The 17674-nt window shown below is 44.1% G+C and overlaps 1 protein-coding gene across 9 annotated transcripts in view; it reads left to right on the top strand.

Annotated features, from left to right (window-relative positions):
- Positions 1–14739, top strand: part of MAB21L3 (mab-21 like 3) — a 28750-nt gene extending 14011 nt beyond the window's left edge. For 8 of the 9 annotated variants that reach the window (XM_025288032.3, XM_006058681.4, XM_044944507.2 and 5 more), the window contains exons 5-8: positions 973–1264; positions 6254–6432; positions 6902–7096; positions 11542–14739. In XM_025288032.3, coding sequence (XP_025143817.2) covers positions 973–1264; positions 6254–6432; positions 6902–7096; positions 11542–11775 — 900 coding nt within the window. In that variant the 3' untranslated portion in view covers positions 11776–14739. The remainder of the gene's footprint in view (positions 1–972; positions 1265–6253; positions 6433–6901; positions 7097–11541) is intronic. The other variant, XM_025288034.3, reaches the window with a different exon arrangement.
- Positions 14740–17674: the final 2935 nt, after the last annotated feature.

Raw genomic sequence — 17674 nt, 5'->3', positions numbered from 1 at the left:
CACCTTTTTTCCCATTTAACTTAGAATCATCTCAGTAACTCCCATTGTCTCAACAAAAAGGTTTTCATTTCTGTGACTCTGTAAGGATTAGTCATTAAAACTGTGGATCATCAGTCCTCTCCACCCCTTCCCACCCTTAATTTATTATCAGATCTTTCATCCATCCCAGGTCATTCATTCTTTTTTTTATTATTATTTCTTTATTTGACTGCATCAGGTCTTGGTTGTGGCACGTGGGTTCTTTAGTTGCAGCATGCAAGCTCTTAGTTACAACATGAGGGATCTAGTTCCCCGTTCAGGGATTGAACCTGGGGCCCCTGCATTGGGAGCACAGAGTCTTAGCCACTGGACCACCAGGGAAGTCTCCCCAGGTCATTCATTCTTGACCAAGAACCAGCTCAGGAGAGAAAATTAACCACTGAACGAACAATCAGAACATCCAAAGTCAGGATCCAGCTCTGCCACTGACTGGCTGTGTGTCCGTGGGGAGACTTTGAACCCCTCCGAGCCTCAGGCTCCTCATTTGGTCAGTGTTAGCAAAGCCCAACTCGTGTGGGACTGTGAACACGACAGAGGCAAACGCACGAGCATTGGAGTGCTTGGTATGTGCAGAATGCAGTGACTGCTAGCTCCCTTCCCTGCTTCTTCTCCCCTACCCCAACCCCACCCCAAACGGCAGGTGCCTCTAGAGTTCTGGGTCCACTTCACTCTTTTTCTTGCAGATCCATGAAACCCAGGCCTCACTGAGTTAATTTCTTTGCCCGAAGCGTTACAATGGGCTAGTGGCACAACAGAGATGGAATCCTCTGCCGACAGGCGGGCAGGTGGGCGCGGTTCTGTCCTCCTTGTCACATTGCTGAGGGTTGAGTGGTTCACTGAGTGGCCTGGGTCAGCAGGGCGGCTCCCCCAGGGCTTCCGTCACCTCCCGAGTCTATGGGCTGACACCCCCACTCTCCCCTTTGCTGACCCCAGGTCTTGGCTCCCACCCAGTTCCTCATCACAGTCCCGATGAGAGGCCTGGCCGGGTACAGGGAGGCCCGGCAGCAGCGCTGGCGCTACTACAGCCTGAAGGGCACCCGTCTGCCCTGCCCCCTGCAGGACCCAGAGGGCCTGCAGCAGTGGCTGGGGGTGGAGCAGTTTCTGAAGAGCCCCGGGCAGTGGCACGAGGCAGATGTGAACATCGAGGGAGACATTGTGCCCGCCAAGGTCCTCCAGGTGTTCCGGAAACTGGTCGAAAACGCGATTGAGACCTGTCACCTGTCAGGTGAGCCAGTCGGGGAGCGTACAAGGAAAGTGTCTGGCATTTCTGTTTTGCTCTAAAAACAAAAGTGTCCTCTGCTTGGGTGTTTCCTGAAGCTCACCCCCCTACATTGAGGATAAAATCATGTGCTTTTTACATCTGCCTAATCCTCATTACATGAATTAGCTCTTCCCCCCCCACCCCCCCCGGTGTGACACACAGAATGGAATTCAAACTCACAACACACGTTCGTGGCCTCAAGTGGATTACTGCCCTGGCACAGATAAGGCAGTCTTTCGGTTATGCACCCTTTCCAAGACGTTAGCTTCAAAACCTGAGTATTCTCATGAACAAGCAAATTCCTCATAAAGCTCAGATCTTTGTTATTAGCACATTTTCACCACAACACCCTCCAACTGACTGCCGTACTCCTCCAGTGTTCTGGGGCAGCACCCTGGGGAAACGCTGACTTACAGCAGAACACAAAAGCCAGAAGCTATAAGGAGCCGATTATGTTTGACAACCACAGGAGCTTTTCTTTTTCCTTTTTTTATTGAAGTATAGTTGATTTACAATGTTGTGTTAGTTTCAGGTATACAGCAATATGATTCAGTTATAGATATATATATGTCTTTTCTCTTTCTGATTCTTTTCCCTTATAGGGCACTACAAAATATTGAGTATAGTTCCCTGTACTATGCAGTAGGTCTTTGTTGGCTATCTTATTTTTTAGTGTGTGTAGCGGAGTTTTATTAAAGTATGAAAAGGGACATAGAAAGCTTCTGACATAGACATCAGAAGGGGGACAGAGAGTGCCCCCCCGGTTATCTATTTTTTATATAGTAGTGTGTATATGCTAATCCCAAACTCCTAATTTATCCCTCTGTCTGCCCCTTTCATCTTTGGTAACCGTAAGTTTCTTTTTTTTTTTTTTTTTTTTTTTTTTAAATAATTTCCAATATTTATTTTGAGGTAAGTTTCAGAACCAAATTTCCATATTCTTTTTTTTTTTTTTTTTTAATTTTATTTTATTTTTAAACTTTACATAACTGTATTAGATTTGCCAAATATCAAAATGAATCCGCCACAGGTTTACATGTGTTCCTTTTTCTATGTCTATAGTTTTATTTTTGTTTTGTAAATAAGTTGATTTGTATGCTTTTTTTTTTAGATTTCACATACAAGTGATATCATATCTTTTACTTTCTGACTTTAGTATAATAATCTCTTTTTTATGGATGACTAATATTTCATTTGAAGAAGGCAATGGCACCCCACTCCAGTACTCTTGCCTGGAAAATCCCATGGACGGAGGAGCCTGGTGGGCTGCAGTCCACTGGGTCTTGAGGAGTCGGACACGACTGAGCGACATCACTTTCACTTTTCACTTTCCTGTATTGGAGAAGGAAATGGCAACCCACTCCAGTGTTCTTGCTTGGAGAATCCCAGGGATGGTGAAGCCTGGTGGGCTGCCATCTATGGGGTCGCACAGAGTCGGACACGACTGAAGCGACTTAGCAGCAGCAGCAGCAGCAATATTTCATTGTATATATAGACACACAGACATATATATACATCTTCATTAACCATTCATCTGTTGATGGACATTTAGGTTGCTTCCATGTCTTGGCGATTGTAAATAATGCTGCAATGAAATTTGGTGTGCATGGATTTTTTTGAATTACAGTTTTCTCACAACCCCCAAATTCTAAGCTATAGTCCATGGGATTTTCCAGGCAAGAGTACTGGAGTAGGGTGCCATTGCCTTCTCCCATGCATTATTCTAGGAAGTGTAAATTGGTGTCCCCCCTTTTTTAAAAGAGTTTTTATATTTGTAATGTGCTTACTTGGCAATTCAACAATTCCAGTTCTAAAATACATTCCTACAGATACACAAAGAAATAGGCACAAAGATATCCAGTGAAATAGGCTTGGTAACAGTAAGTAGTCAGAAATCATCTGATGGCTAACAAAGGAACACTGACTACATAAATTATGCTACATCTGCCTAGTGGAGTTTTAAGCAGCTTTTAAAAATAATAAAGTTTGTCAATATGAGACTGGGGACTCAACATCTGTCTAGGCAACATTATTCATGCTCTATGAGTGTCCTGGGGTATGTTTCTCCAGGAAGACTTATGTTTGATTTTTCCTGGTACTCCCAGAAGTTCCACCTTACCTGGATGATTTGGGGATGGAAACATTCAGGCCCTAAACACAGGAGGGTGACTAATGCCTTTGAAATTCTAGGGAGGAGGGAAAATCTTGCTTTTTGTTGCTGTTGCGTTTTATATTGAATCAACTACCCAGAGCCCACAAGAAAAATCTATTTCTGTTAGTTCCTAATTTTCCTCAAGATACAGCTTTTCCTGACCCCAGGCTTGTGAGGCTTACCACCTAGCCTCGGCCCATTAGACCCGGTCTCTGCCTCTCTGTGCTGTTTCTATACACAGAAGCTATAAGTATCAAGGGTTAATGCCATCAGGGTATTTTAGCAATTCTCCCACTTAGTACTTTCCTAGATAGATGTTCTTGCTTCATTGCTAGTTTCATATGAGTCTCCTGCTTTCTAGCAGTCTCTTTCCTTACTTGCAAATAATGTTTCTAAACTTTTATATGTCTTAGAGGCCATAGGTTTGGAAATCTCCAATCCAATATATGACTTTAATGGAAATCCCTCCTTTAATTTCCCTTTTAAAATACTTAGTTGACTTTGGCATTTTGCATGTATTTCTCACTAATGGAGAGAAATTAGGATTAAAAAAAGAATGTGGTGTGTGTGTATACACACAGAATTATGAAAAATTCCCGTGCAACATCAGTTCAGTCGCTCAGTCATGTCCGACTCTTTGCGACCCCATGGACTGCAGCACACCAGGCCTCCCTGTCCATCACCAACTCCCGGAGTTTACCCAAACTCATATCCATTGAGTTGGTGATGCCATCCAACCATCCCATCCTCTGTCATCCCCTTCTCCTCCCACCTTCAATCTTTCCTAGCATGAGTCTTTTCAAATGAGTCAGCTCTTCGCATCAGGTGGCCAAAGTATTGGAGTTTCAGCTTCAACAACAGTCCTTCCAATGAATATTCAGGACTGATTTCCATCTGTGCAACATAGTTAAGTGAAAAGCCAAACTGCTGAACAATATGAAACTCCATTTGTGTAGAAAGCAAAGGATTTGCATGTACTTTTGCTTGTCTAGACAGAATAGTTCTGAAAGATTCTGTAATGGAGATAGTTCATGTTGAATGGTTTTTACAATGTAGAGGATGCTTTCATGGATTATTTAATTTAATACTATTGGCAATCCTGTTAGAGTTAGGATCATTTTTCTAACTGTTCTACAAACAAGAAACTGAGATTTAGAGAGATCAAGTAATAGGCCGAATTTCACACACCAAATAAGCAGAGCTGCAGAAGCCAGGTGTGGACTAGGCAGGCTGGAGCTAATACATTTGCTTACCTCCTCATTCTGCACTCAACACTGTTAATAGTGAAAGTGCAAATAAGAGATTCAAACTGGGCCAGGTTGATGAGGTGCTTTCAGTAAATAATGCTGAAGTGCCAGACGTTGTCATGTTCCTGTCTGGGTGGCTCTGATGAGATACAGACAATAAGCTGTTTATCACACCCCAGTCAAGGAGAGGAGTGTTTTCCTTTTGAACAACCTAACACAATTAATGAATGAGTTTTCATTTCCTTCTTTGAGCAAGGAAAAACAAAATAATAGATTTCGATTCAGGATGGCTCATCCTTATCTATAATGAAGGCAAGTTCAGTTCAGTTCAGTCGCTCAGTCATGTCCGACTCCTTGCGACCCCATGAATCACAGCACGCCAGGCCTCCCTGTCCATCACCAACTCCCGGAGTTCACTCAGACTCACGTCCATCGAGTCGGTGATGCCATCCAGCCATCTCATCCTCTGTCGTCCCCTTCTCCTCCTGCCCCTAATCTGATGTCCCAGCATCAGAACCTTTTCCAAAGAGTCAATAATGAAGGCAAGCAAACAGACAAACAAAAAAACTACTGTGTATCTTTTGAAAGAAAGGGGAAACAGATTAGAAATGAATTCTAGTCTATCAACTGGAAAATGTCCCCAGACCCAATCCTTTTCTCTCCCTCTCTTTGCTTGGTTGGAAAAGACAATGAGGGCTTCTTTCTGTCCATTTGACCCTTTCAGCCAGTGGCCATGACACACTTGGAAGTATTTTATGATTACAAGGCTTACGGTGATAAATCCCTCCAAAAGTGGGCTAGTTAATGGGTGGTGGGAACAAGTACCATCCCTGAGACTGGAACTTGGTTAAGAGACAGGTTAAGCTGAACTCCATCAAAGGCAAATGAATAAGTCAGGGGTCTGAGGCTATCCTAAATGTGGTTGGACACCTGGGTTATAGAAAAATGCTTGGGTTTCATCTTATAGTAGCAAAAACTATTTCTTTTCCTTGTATACTATGTCTCGGTTGAGCCTTCTGGAAAGAGTCAACTGCTTTTTTAGAAAAGGTACAGTAAAACCTTGTGGGGAGAGGATGAAGGAGAAAAGAAAACCCCACCAACAGTGAGATTTTCTAGCAATGCTTCTATCAGTATTTACTTAGCTAACTGTCTCATGTTGACATAAACGTGGGCTTCCCTGGTGGCTCAGATGGGAAAGAATCTGCCTGCAATGTAGGAGATGTGGGTTCGACCCCGGGGTCAGGAAGATTGCCCGGAGAAGGGAACAGCAATCCACTGCAATATTCTTGCCTGGAGAATCCCAGAGGAGCCTAGTGGGCTACAGTCCATGGGGTTGTGCAGAGTCAGACACGACTAAATGACGAACACTTTCACCTAAGTGTTTTTGAACACTTTGACCTAAACATGCCACCTTGGGGGTGCTAATGAAATTCTGAAAGTCGCTCCACCAGTTACAAGGGGCTGGCCCAAGCCACACCTCACAAATTCCTTCTTCAAACGCTGGTATCGAACCATTATTTGTCTTCTCATTGTCTGTCTGTCATTTACCACCAGACAGGGTCCGCATGCTAATGGACCACCTTGTAGTTCGAGTTGTTGTGGAAACCTCTGCAGGTCAGGTGGAACTACAGCTGACCCCCTCAGTGGACATCCCCACCGCCTGGTCCAAGAAAGCCCAGTGGCCTTCGTGTCTGAAACGCTGGCCTTCTCCAGAGACAGTGCAGTGCATCAAGGTATCATCCTGCAGGGTCCCGGCTCACTAGAGGCGCTCTCAGCTTAACCACCCAGGGCATCATTGGCCGCCATCCAGCTTCGGAAGGATAACTGAGATTTCACTAGATCCCCAGAACCTGCAGGGGCACCTGGGAACCTGCTACAAATGCAGATTCCTGGGCCCGGCTCTGGGCCTGCTGAAGAGACCTGCGAGGCAGGGCCCAGAATTTTGTGTTCTCAGGAGGCCTCCAGGTGGTCCTGGGGCAGGCTCAAGTCGGAGAACCACTGCCCGAGACAAAGTGGGCACAGCCTTCCCCGTGAACTGCCCACGTGCAAGGGGCTGGCCCAGAGGCTCCCTCAGTGTCCCCACGTGGGCCGAGCTGCCTGCCCACTGGCAGGGCCCCCATCCTAGTGGGCTGCTTCGGAGATGGCTTTCTCCCGGACCAGCCCCACCCTTCTCACTTCCCGCCGTGTTTCTCTCCCTCCCAGTCATTCGGGTTCAGCTTGCTGGCCTGTTCAAGCTATCACTGGCAGCTGAGCTTCTTGCGGGCGGAGCAGGTGCTGCTGGAGCAGCTGGATGAGGACGGGGGCTGCCGCCGGAAGTGCTTTCAGGCCCTGAGGCAGATGAAGGAGGACGTCTGGTGTCCGGGGACACGGCCTGTGATCACGTCCTACCACCTGCAGGTGAGGGGCGGCCCCAGCGCAGAGGGGCTGGGGCGGGGTGGGTCTCTCTGCAGTGTGTGTGTGTGTGTGTGTGTGTGTAGAAACAACCCCGCTGCGTGCCCACAGCAGCCCTGCCCAGGGTTCCCGTCTTCTCCTCTTTCCGCCTCCTCCCTTCCTTCTTCCGGTTCCCCTCTTCTCTTACTCCCTTTCAGTATTGCCTTCTCTGTCTCCCTCCCTCTCTCTCTCTCCCCCTATTTCACTCAACAAACCAACCCAAGTGCCCACTGTGTGCCAGCAACCCTGCTGACGTTCAGAAATGAATTATAGCATGCGTTCTCTACCCCGGAGAAGTCTACAGGCTGGTGAGATCTTGTGAGCTGCTCAGACCTCAGGTGGATTCACATTTTCCCTCATGTTATCATGCATTCAGTCTGCACTCTAGCCCAGGTGTGCATGCACACACCCACACTTTGTGCAGAGGAGGAAACCAGGAAATGCTGGGGTTACCCCCACGAACATGGCACTCATGTGCATGCACACACACACCCACACTTTGTGCAGAGGAGGAAACCAGGAAATGCTGGGGTTACCCCACGAACATGGCAGCAAACCTGAACTTCCAGGTTACACATCACCTGGCAAGGATTTTTTTTTTTACTTTAATTTTATTTAATTATTTATTTATTTTTGACGGCCGTGGGTTTTCGTTGCTGCACATGGCCTTTCTCTCGTTCTGGTGAGCCGGAGCAATTCTTCTCACTGCAGTGGCTTCTCTTGTTGAGGAGCAGAGGCTCTAGGGCACGGGTTCAGTAGTTGTGGTGCTTGGGCTTAGTTACTGTGAAGCATATGGAATCTTCCCAGATCAGGGATCAAACCCATGTCCCCTGTATTGGCGGGCAGATTCTTTACCACTAGACCACCAGGAAGGTCCCCGGCAAGGATTTAGCATTAGACCGCTATGAATGCATTCACTCATTCACTCACTCATTCATGCACCCAGCAAATGTTTCTTGAGATGTCTGTGGGCCAGTCACCTGCCCACCCCCACCTGCTGTGTGCTCTAAACATGGAGGTGCAAGCTGAGCAAACACGACGTGGTCTTGCTCTTGTGTAGCTTGTGGTCTAGCAAGGGAGACAGATGTTGGTCAACAGTCTACAGGTGCACGTGGAATTGTGCCACGTGGGGAATACTGGGAAGGAGAGGAGCATTGCTCTAGGAGGATGCAGGGCAGGAGAACCTGACCTGGACTCAGGAATCAGGGCCTCACCCCGGGGAGAGGGCTTTTGATCACACTCTCAACTCCTCATTCTCAAAGTTCCAACCACACTTGGTGAACTGGACACTCCTGTAATACCATGTGCATCACACTGAGGGTGGAGGTGTCTGACTCTTACAGACAGCACAGCCCCAGCCCCGCTGTTACCCATCTCAGAGCATCAGCCCTTCTCCCTGACCTTCTGCATGGGAAAGCGCAGGTTTCTGGGGTGTGCTGTACCCTTCTGCACGCTCCTGTCTGTGCCCCGTCTCATCCAGTGGATGCCTGTTTTCTAGTCCTGTGTTACTCTTTCACTCCTAACACAAGCTATTGAAGGGCAGCTAGTACCAAACCCTTTGTATCTCTCCCAATGCTTCGTACATAGTAATTGCTCAGTAAATACTTGCTGATCATGGTCATGAATGACCTTACATTTCACCCCTCTTTTCCCCCTGCAGAATCACTAGTTTTTGCTTTGCTTTCTGTCTTTTCTGATAACCTGTTCTCCCTGTCCTGCCTGAGAATCTGTTAACATCTCATTTGCACATATAGCGAGGCCTTCCTCTTCCGGTTCAGCATTCTTAAAGTGTCCCCAAGCATGTCCCCCTAAAAACATACACCTATTCTCCTGGATCGAGGATGCATATTTTCTGAAGGTAGTCTAATTCATTTGGGGGGGTTAGCTTCTTTCTTACATAGCTTTCCACAGACCATGCTAGGAAGAGTCAGAGCTGAGAAGGAAACCCTTGGCTATCTCATATCACATCTCATACTCTTAACTAACCACTGACTTCATTGCTCCACAATCAGGCTGAATAGAAATGCTTTAAGTAGCATGAGTGTTTTAGGAAGATTGAATAGGGCCACCATGGGTCTTCCTACCCTTGACTGCTCTCAAAGCTGTATTCCAGCCAGGATTTACTTGTATTCCAGTGACTTCTAGCTCATCTAGAGGATTTCAGGGAAACTCCTTAAATGTCTTCCGTTTTAGTCTTCCTTAGCCCACCTGCATGGCATAATAAAATTGAACATTCTTAAGAGTGGGCATTTAAAACGGGGAGGGGTTGTTTGTTGAGAAATCAAAACAGTACTGACTGCCTTTTCCTCTCATCTTTCACTCTTGCTCCAAGGGCAGAATTCTCTCATGTGCAGACACTGGGATGGAGTTGGCTGATGGCAATGTGCTATTAAACACCACCCTGGGTGATGGCTTGAGTGTGTAGGATTCTTGCCAAGGCTTTAGTCTGGGGAAAGTCGAAGAGACTGGGTTGCAAAACAGCATCAGGAAGGATGTACCAGTCATGGTCACCTCGTAGAAGGTTGTTACATCCTTCCCAGAGAGGCTTCCCCCACTAACAATATTTTTTTAATTGGGTTTTTAACTTTTTTTTGGTCTTGCCTTACATCATGTAGAATGTTAATTCCCTGACCAGGGATCAAACACTTGCCCCCTGCATTGGAAGCATAGAGCCTTAACCAATGGACCACCAGAGAAGTCCCTCCCCCATAGCAATTTCATGTGAAGAAAGAACTTATCTTTCATTGGCTTATTTATGCTTAAACCTGCTCAAAGGCACAGAGGCTTGCTTATAATAGGCTTAAGTGCTTCTGTTTGCTTAGGGAGATAAAAGCTTAACTACAAGAGGAATTAAAACATGTTTTTGTATCTGGGTTATCTTGACTAGCATGAAATTATCTCCAACTCATTTACTCAAAACAATGTCCTCTAAATCAAAACACACTCAGGATCTTGCTGTGAACCTAAAACGGCTCTTTTACTTTTTAGTAAAGACTATATTTTAAAAATACTCAGTATCTAAACCCAAACATTAATTCATTATTTCACTCAGTCAAAAAATGTTTACTAACTACCTCTCATGGGCCAGTCCCTCTGCTGAACGCTAGTAACATGAGTGTGAATACAAATAGGTCTTGTTCTCCACTCACATGGAGTTTGCTGTCTAGCTGTTGTTTAGTCACTAGTCATGTCCTACACTTTGTGACCCCATGGCCTGTAGCCCACCAGGCTCCTCTGTCCATGGGATTTTCCAGGCCAGAACACTGGAGCGGGTTGCCACTTCCTTCTCCAGGAGCTCTTCCCAACCCTGGGGTCGAGCCCACAGTCTCCTGCATCTCCTGTATTGGCAGGTGGATTCTTTACCCCTGAGCCACCTGGGAAGCCCTTGCCATCTAGTGATACACATAAATACACAGGAAAACGACCACCACTGTCATCATTGCTGCTGAAATGATGAGAATGTGATGAATAAATGTGATGAAGAGAGTGTCATAGGGAAGTCTAAGCTGAAGGATGGGTTTCCTGGACAAGTCGGGAAGGAAGAATGCTCCATAGGGAAGAAGTGGGTTGGGCAAGGCCCTGTGATAGACGAGAGCATGAAATGAGGCCAGCGTGGATAGAAGGAGAGAGAGAGAGGGAGAGCACAGGGTGAGACCGGAAAAGAGAGGAGGGGCCAAGCTTTGTCAACCAAACCATGCTAACAGTTGTATTTTTTAATTAACAAGTAATGGGAAGACTTTGAAGTATTTTAGACAAGAAGAAACATAGATTGATATTTCAAAAAGATCACGATGGCTATGATATGGATGGCAATAGATAGGATGGTGCCTAGAAGAGGTGCAGGCTGTGTCAGGGGATGATATTATCAGTGATGAAGGTAAGTGGGTGGATTGAGAAATACACAGGCAGGAGGATTGGCAGGACTTGATAGGAGGTGGTAAGGGATCTTGCATAACAGCCTGAATGAACAGCCCTGGAAGCACACCAGGTACATTCGGGAGGGCCAGGAGTTCAGTTTGGACCTGTTATTGTTTTTGTTCAGTTGCTAAGTCATATCCAGCTCTTTGTGACCCTATGGACTATAGCATGCCAGGCTCCTCTGTCTTCCACTATCTCTCAGAGTTTGCTCAAATTCATGTCCACTGAGTTGGTGGTACCATCTAACCATCTCATCCCCATATGGACTGAGATGACTTTCAGATGGCCAAGTGATACCAGGTAAGGAAGTCAGAGGAGAAAGTACCAAAGAGGCAGGAAAACCAGGCAGAGGAGGCTGGGGATCCTGAATCCACGGTTAGAACCCTGGGGCTCCTGTCTCCTCCTCCCAAGGCCACGTGAGCTCAGGAACACTCCTGAGGACACCCTCCTCAGTGGCCCAGGACGATGTCAGACACCACCTCTTGCTTCCGCAGACGGTGCTCTTCTGGACTTGTGAGAAGTACCCCTATCCCAAGGACTGGCAGGTCTTCAGCAGGGGGTTCCTGCGCCTGGTGAGGAAGCTGCACAAGTGTGTGAGTCAGCGCTTCCTCAAGCATTACTTCGTGCGGAAGAGCAACCTCCTGCAATATGCCAGTTCCTGCGAGCTGGACGCCCTGGCCCAGACGTTGGCCTTCTTCCTGAAGGACCCCCAGATCAGCCTGCCCTGATGCTGCCTGGCCTGGGACATTCTTGGACATTTCATTCAAGCTTGACCTCACTGTCCATGGATGGTTCCTCAGTCAAATGCTAGGATCCTGTCTGGGAGAGAAGCCACAGATGGCAGTTTAAATTACATCTACCCAGCAGCATTTCAGCGGGGGAACTTCTGCCCCATGATGTCTGGTCCACGCTCCCTGCAACCAAGCAAGCCTTTCTGCCCCACTAGCTACCTCTTCTGGGGATGGCTCTCATTGGGCTTCCCTGAGCCATAGATTCTGAACTGATGATGGTTCTGAATTTATTTTCCCTGACTCAGGCTCTGATTGTCTGATGGGGAGGATGTAGAATGAGAACCCCTGAAAGGCCAGGCATCATCCTGCTTCCCAGGAGTGGTTCTCCAGCCCACTGAGCACAGGCTCATGATTTTGCATTTGTTAAATGGGACTATCCCTTTGCCTCCCCCAGGGCAGGGCTGTGAGCCTTCAGGACTGTGCTGCTGCCCTTTCAAGGGGAAGGCGCTGGATCAACACAACGTTTTATTGTTGCTTTAGTGGCTGGGGTTTGCTTTCAGGATCAGTAGCACAACTGGTTGAATGATTACATCTGCTAGGTGGTTAGCATGCCTGTGTGGCCCCTGTGCCCTCCAGTTCTCCTTATGCTGGCTGGGGCTTGTGCGTCTACCTGGCCCCCTGGTGTTTTCTAAGAAAGGGAGCGTGGTTTTGATGCGTAATGGAGTCGAAGGTGGAAGTGCAGTGACCCCGGTGCTGGTTTCCCATGCTGTGGGTCAGGGGTGGGACTTCTACTTATGGAAGGAACTCAATGCTGTGATCTGCAAGGAATGACTTTGGTGTCATCCCCCTCTCAGTTTCTTCCTTTGCTCACTTGGTTTGCTTACTTGTTCACTGATAAATATATGTTCATTAGGTACTGGGGATGCAGTGAAAGCAAGGTAGACAAAGACTCACCTGATGCAGATGACACCTAATGGTAGAGACAGGAAATGAACACCTGATAAATAAATATGATTATTGCAAATGCCCCAAAGGAAATAAACAGAATACTGAAATAGAGCCATGAAATAGAGGATGAAATTGCGAACAGCTGAAAGGGAAGAAAAGGGGGCCAGGGGCTGGCATGAGTCAGATCACTTGGCCTTGAAAAGCTGGTAAGGAATTTGTTTTTTACTCTAAAATCAGAGGTGTGACATTTGACCTCTCCAGAAGCAAAAGGTATCATGACTTGATTTGCATTTTAAATGTTCATTCTAGAAACTGTATAAAGGGGGTCTGGGGACCCACACTAGGATGGGGACCCTGAAGACACTTGAGCCCACGTATTTGAATTTCATTGAGATCATCAAGGCCACACATCCTGTGAAGCACACAGAGAAGGAATTCTAGGAGTTCTTGGGGGATTCACTTTCTTCTGAAACTCATTTATGCTTCTCAATTCAAGGGAATCCCTTATTACTTAGAACATTTCGCCCAGATATATAATTTCTAAAAGCATGAACTGCTGATTTTTTTTAAAAAGAAAAGTCATGTTTGAAAACGGTACAATTATTTTTACAAAAATGCCGTAAGCAAGTATGGGGCCCTTGCATTGTCATATTGGAAACCATGGTTTTAAAATATCGAACAAGCATACCATTAGTTTATAGTTTTGAAAAACATGAAATTATGAGCAAACCAATATTTTGTTGGTTATTCTGCATTCAAATTCTCATATTCTTGAGAAACATCATTTTTGAGAAGGTGGTAGATATATTTTTCTAATGATGAAAACAGCTGATGCAAGTTTTAAAACAGTCACAGAATTCCAAAAAGTGAAAGTTGATTGTACCATTGAACTGAAGTGTATGTATGTGTATGGAAAGGAATGGGACTGACATACTCCACAGCCTGATTCCAGTAGATAATTCCCACCTTTCTCTACAGTTTTGTGGGTTTTTTGAAGAAAGTACAATATGTGCACATTCCTGGGAGTTCCTACTACTGGCCAGCAGGGGGCAGTGGGGTACTGCATATGAAAAGAGCCAGGTTCCCACCCATACAGCGCAGAGCCCAGCAGGTGTCGCCCCTCTCAGCCCATAATTTAAACTGGCCTCTGCAAAAGGGAACCAAGGGGAGAGGACTTCAGCTGATGCTGCATTGTTCTTTTCCTGCCATTTTGGCCAAAAAATTACCGTCTTTCTGGTTAAAGCTCAAACTTAGCAACGGACTCTATGAGAGGATCGTTCATCTATTCCATTTCCTTGGATAGATTACACAGCTCTGAGAAATCTCACAATATTACTCTTTTATTCAGGTCAGATTTTTTTTTTTTTTAATTCTCCCAAACCCCTTTTTCATTCATCTCCACTCTTCAGGCGTCCCCCAACTATTTTTTTAGTGGAATGGTTGGCATTCAGAGATTGCAGTTGATTTGCTTGCATTCATATCCCACTTCTGAAACTAACTGCATGCCCTTGGCAAACTGTTCAACCTCTCTAAATCTCCATTACTTTATGGGCAATGTGGGCTGGATTGTGTCCTCCCAAAATTCCTATGTTGGAGCCCTAGCCCCCCATACATCAGAATGCGACTGTATTTAGAGCTAGGGGCTTCAAAGCTAGGGGCTGTTAGGGTGGGGTCCTAATCCAATAAGACTGATGTTCTTAGAAGAAGAGATGCAGTGGACAGAGGTGCAAAAAATGACCGCCTGAAAATTGAGGAGCAGCCTCAGGAGAAATCAGCAATGCTGGCACCTTGATCTTGGACTTATGGCCTCCAGACTGCGAGAAAACAATTTTCTGTTGTTTAAGCTATGCTGTGTAAGTCCGTGGTGTCTTGTTATGGTGATCCTGGGAAACTAATACATCATAAGAGAACATATACCTCACACTTTGATGGGGGGATAAAGAGAACGATGGATGTAAAAAGCTGTTTGTTTAAAGCTGGCATGTAACCATTGAATAAACGTTTAGCATTTTAGATGCCTGTTCCTCAAGTCTATTTGTGCACCTCTGCCATTCCTGATAACTGCTGCCACCCCACAGATAAATTCTTCATTGAGAAATTAGAAATCATCACAAGGAAAACATACCCATAACACTCCACATGTTCCATAAGCCCATCTTTTCCTTCGTCACTCTTGCTACAGTATGGGAAGAGATATCTCTCCTGATGTCTCCATGTGTGATGGGCTGAAGCCTCCTAGCATCTTGGGGTTGTCGTCCCATGTCTTTCCTGTAGCATCCTCTGCACCTCCCCCAATCATCACCTGCATCTCTTCTCCCCTTTCTCTCTTCAGCTTCCTCAATTATACATGTGTCTCCATTTCCTTACTTCTTCACACTTTTTTAATTGTGAAAAATATCATACATATGAGGGTCTAAACTGTTTGAAGAATTATAGTAAAACAAATACCAATATACTCAATATCTAGGTAAAAAAAAATTTTTTTTGCCACTTCTTTAGAATTCTCCTAGCTTCCTCTTCTGTTCCTTAGGCCCCTCCCTCCTTGACATAGGTCATCGTGCTCCCAAATTCTACATTCATCATTCTTTTGCTTTTCTCTAGTTTTACCATATTTCATTGAACCTAGTCCTCAACAATTGTGAGATGCATCATTATTTCATGTCTAAGAAAGAGAAAGTACTCCTAAGGGTAATGACAGAACACCATAAATTGTAAGATGCATCCTAATTTTAGGTTAAAATGTGAAAAAGTATATTTTAGAATCAAGAAAATGTGACCTGTGTACATCCCAATTGTCTTTTTAGTTTTTAAGGTTTATGTAAACGGAACCATCCTGAATGAAGTCTTCTGTGGTTTGCATCTATGTCCACAGTGTACCTTGAAACTCCCATGTGGATGCATGTGGCATGGTTGTTCCTTTTAGCTGCCGTATAATATTCCACTGTGAGATTATGCCATTTTATATATCTATGTCAGTTGGGCCTCTGGGTTGTTCCTAGTTTCAGTGATTAGAACTCTTTCTATGCACAGTCTTATACATGTCTTCTGATACTCTCAAGTCTCTTAACCATACATATATTAGAGTGAAATTTCATGTTCAAGGAATATAAATTATGTTTCAATTTATGAGGTAATGTCAATATATCTTCTGAAGTGGTAACACAGATCTAAATCCTTCATTTTAATGGATGTGAATTTTCACTGACTTTCTCCATTATAATGGGGCACATTTTGTGTCTTGTTTAAGAAATCGTTCCCATTTTTTTAAGGTCACAGACATATGCTCCTATATTGTTCTCTAAAATTTTATAGTTGTTCCTTTTACTGGATTTAGGAAGTGCCCTCTATTTTTTTCTATATTTCAAGCATAAATTATTATTGAAAGTTTGGTAAAACTCCCTTAAGATACTATCTGGGCCTTGTGTGTGTGTGTGTGTGTGTGTGTTTTTCTTTTTTGGTGAGAAGATTTTAAATTATTAATTTCTTTCCTTAAGGGATAACGGATATTCAGGTTTTCTATGTCTTCCTAAGCAGGTATTGTCAATTTGTATTTTATTAGAAACCTACCCATTTTATTTGTTTTCAAATTTACTGGCAAACTTGTTCATAATACTTTATTATTATCTATTTGAATTCTGATGCAGCTGTGTACATCTTTCTTGGCGATCTGTTAGAGACTAATCGAAGAATCTGTTGTGACTGCTTATCCATTATATACTTGCTTTCTGTTTCGTTAATTTCTGCTCATGTCTTTATTTCCCTCTACTTTCCTCAGGTTTATCCTGATGTTCTTTCTATAAATTCTTAAATTAATGCTTAGCTCCCCAGCTTTTCTGCTTTTCTGACTATGGACCTTTCCTGTCCATACCATTTTAGTGAAATTTTACGTCTTTTGGTATGTTGTATTTTCATCTTCTTTCAATTCTATTTACTTACCAATTTCTACCATGATTTCTACTTTGACTCATGAGGTGCTTAGAATTTTTTAAAAAGTAATATTTTCAAAAATATATTGTGTTCCCTAGTTATGTTTTTGTTACTGATTTCTAACTATATTGCATTATAGTCAGGGATGTCTGAAAGGCCTCAATCCTCTGATACCCTTCAAGTCCAGCTTTTTTAGCCTGGAACTGCTTCAGGGTACAAGCTGACAGGCAATGTTCAAGAAATGTCACCTAGATCACGTACTGCTCAAATTTTCTGTATATCACAGACTACCTTTTGCTGCATTTTCCAACATTTACTGAGACAGTTGTTTTAAAATCTCCCACTATGAGTTGGATTTTTCCATTTCTCCTTATCATTCTGTCAAACTTTTACTTAATATACTTCGAGATGATATTGTTAGGAATATACAGATTTAGAATTTTTACATCTTCCCAGTTAATCCAAGATTCTGTCATTGGAAAGTGATCTTTTTTAAACTATTGTAAATATCTTGCCTAAATACTGATTCTGTCTGATATTAATATAGCGACATCACTTTATTTTGTTTCCCTAATGCCTAGTACGCAATTTCCCAGCCTTTAACTTTCACTCTGTTTGTATCTCTTTTGGTATATTGTATTTTCATCTTCTTTCAGTTCTATTTACTTATCAATTTCTACCACAATTTCTGCTTTAACTCATGAGGTGCTTAGAATTTTTTAAAAAGTAATATTTTCAAAAATACATTGTGTTCCCTAGTTATGTTTTTGCTACTGATGTGGTTAATAACTATCACCTGTAAATGGCTGATTTTCTAAAAAATTCCATCTGACAGTTGAGATCTGTAACTCTAATGCTTAGTCCACTTACATCTTTTCTGTTGAATAATGTATGTGGATGTAATTATCTCTTGTTTCTTTCTTTCTTTCTTTCTATTTGACCCATTTCTTGCTCTGCCTCCCACACCACCTTCTTGCCTTTAAAAAATTAATGCTTTTTTCGTACCTTCCCCCCCACACCA

This window comes from Bubalus bubalis, chromosome 6 (assembly GCF_019923935.1).
Source record: "Bubalus bubalis isolate 160015118507 breed Murrah chromosome 6, NDDB_SH_1, whole genome shotgun sequence".
Classification (NCBI taxonomy): Eukaryota; Metazoa; Chordata; class Mammalia; order Artiodactyla; family Bovidae; genus Bubalus; species Bubalus bubalis.
The sequence above is the reverse complement of the archived record's forward strand: the minus strand, read 5'-3'. Positions and strand labels throughout refer to the sequence as shown.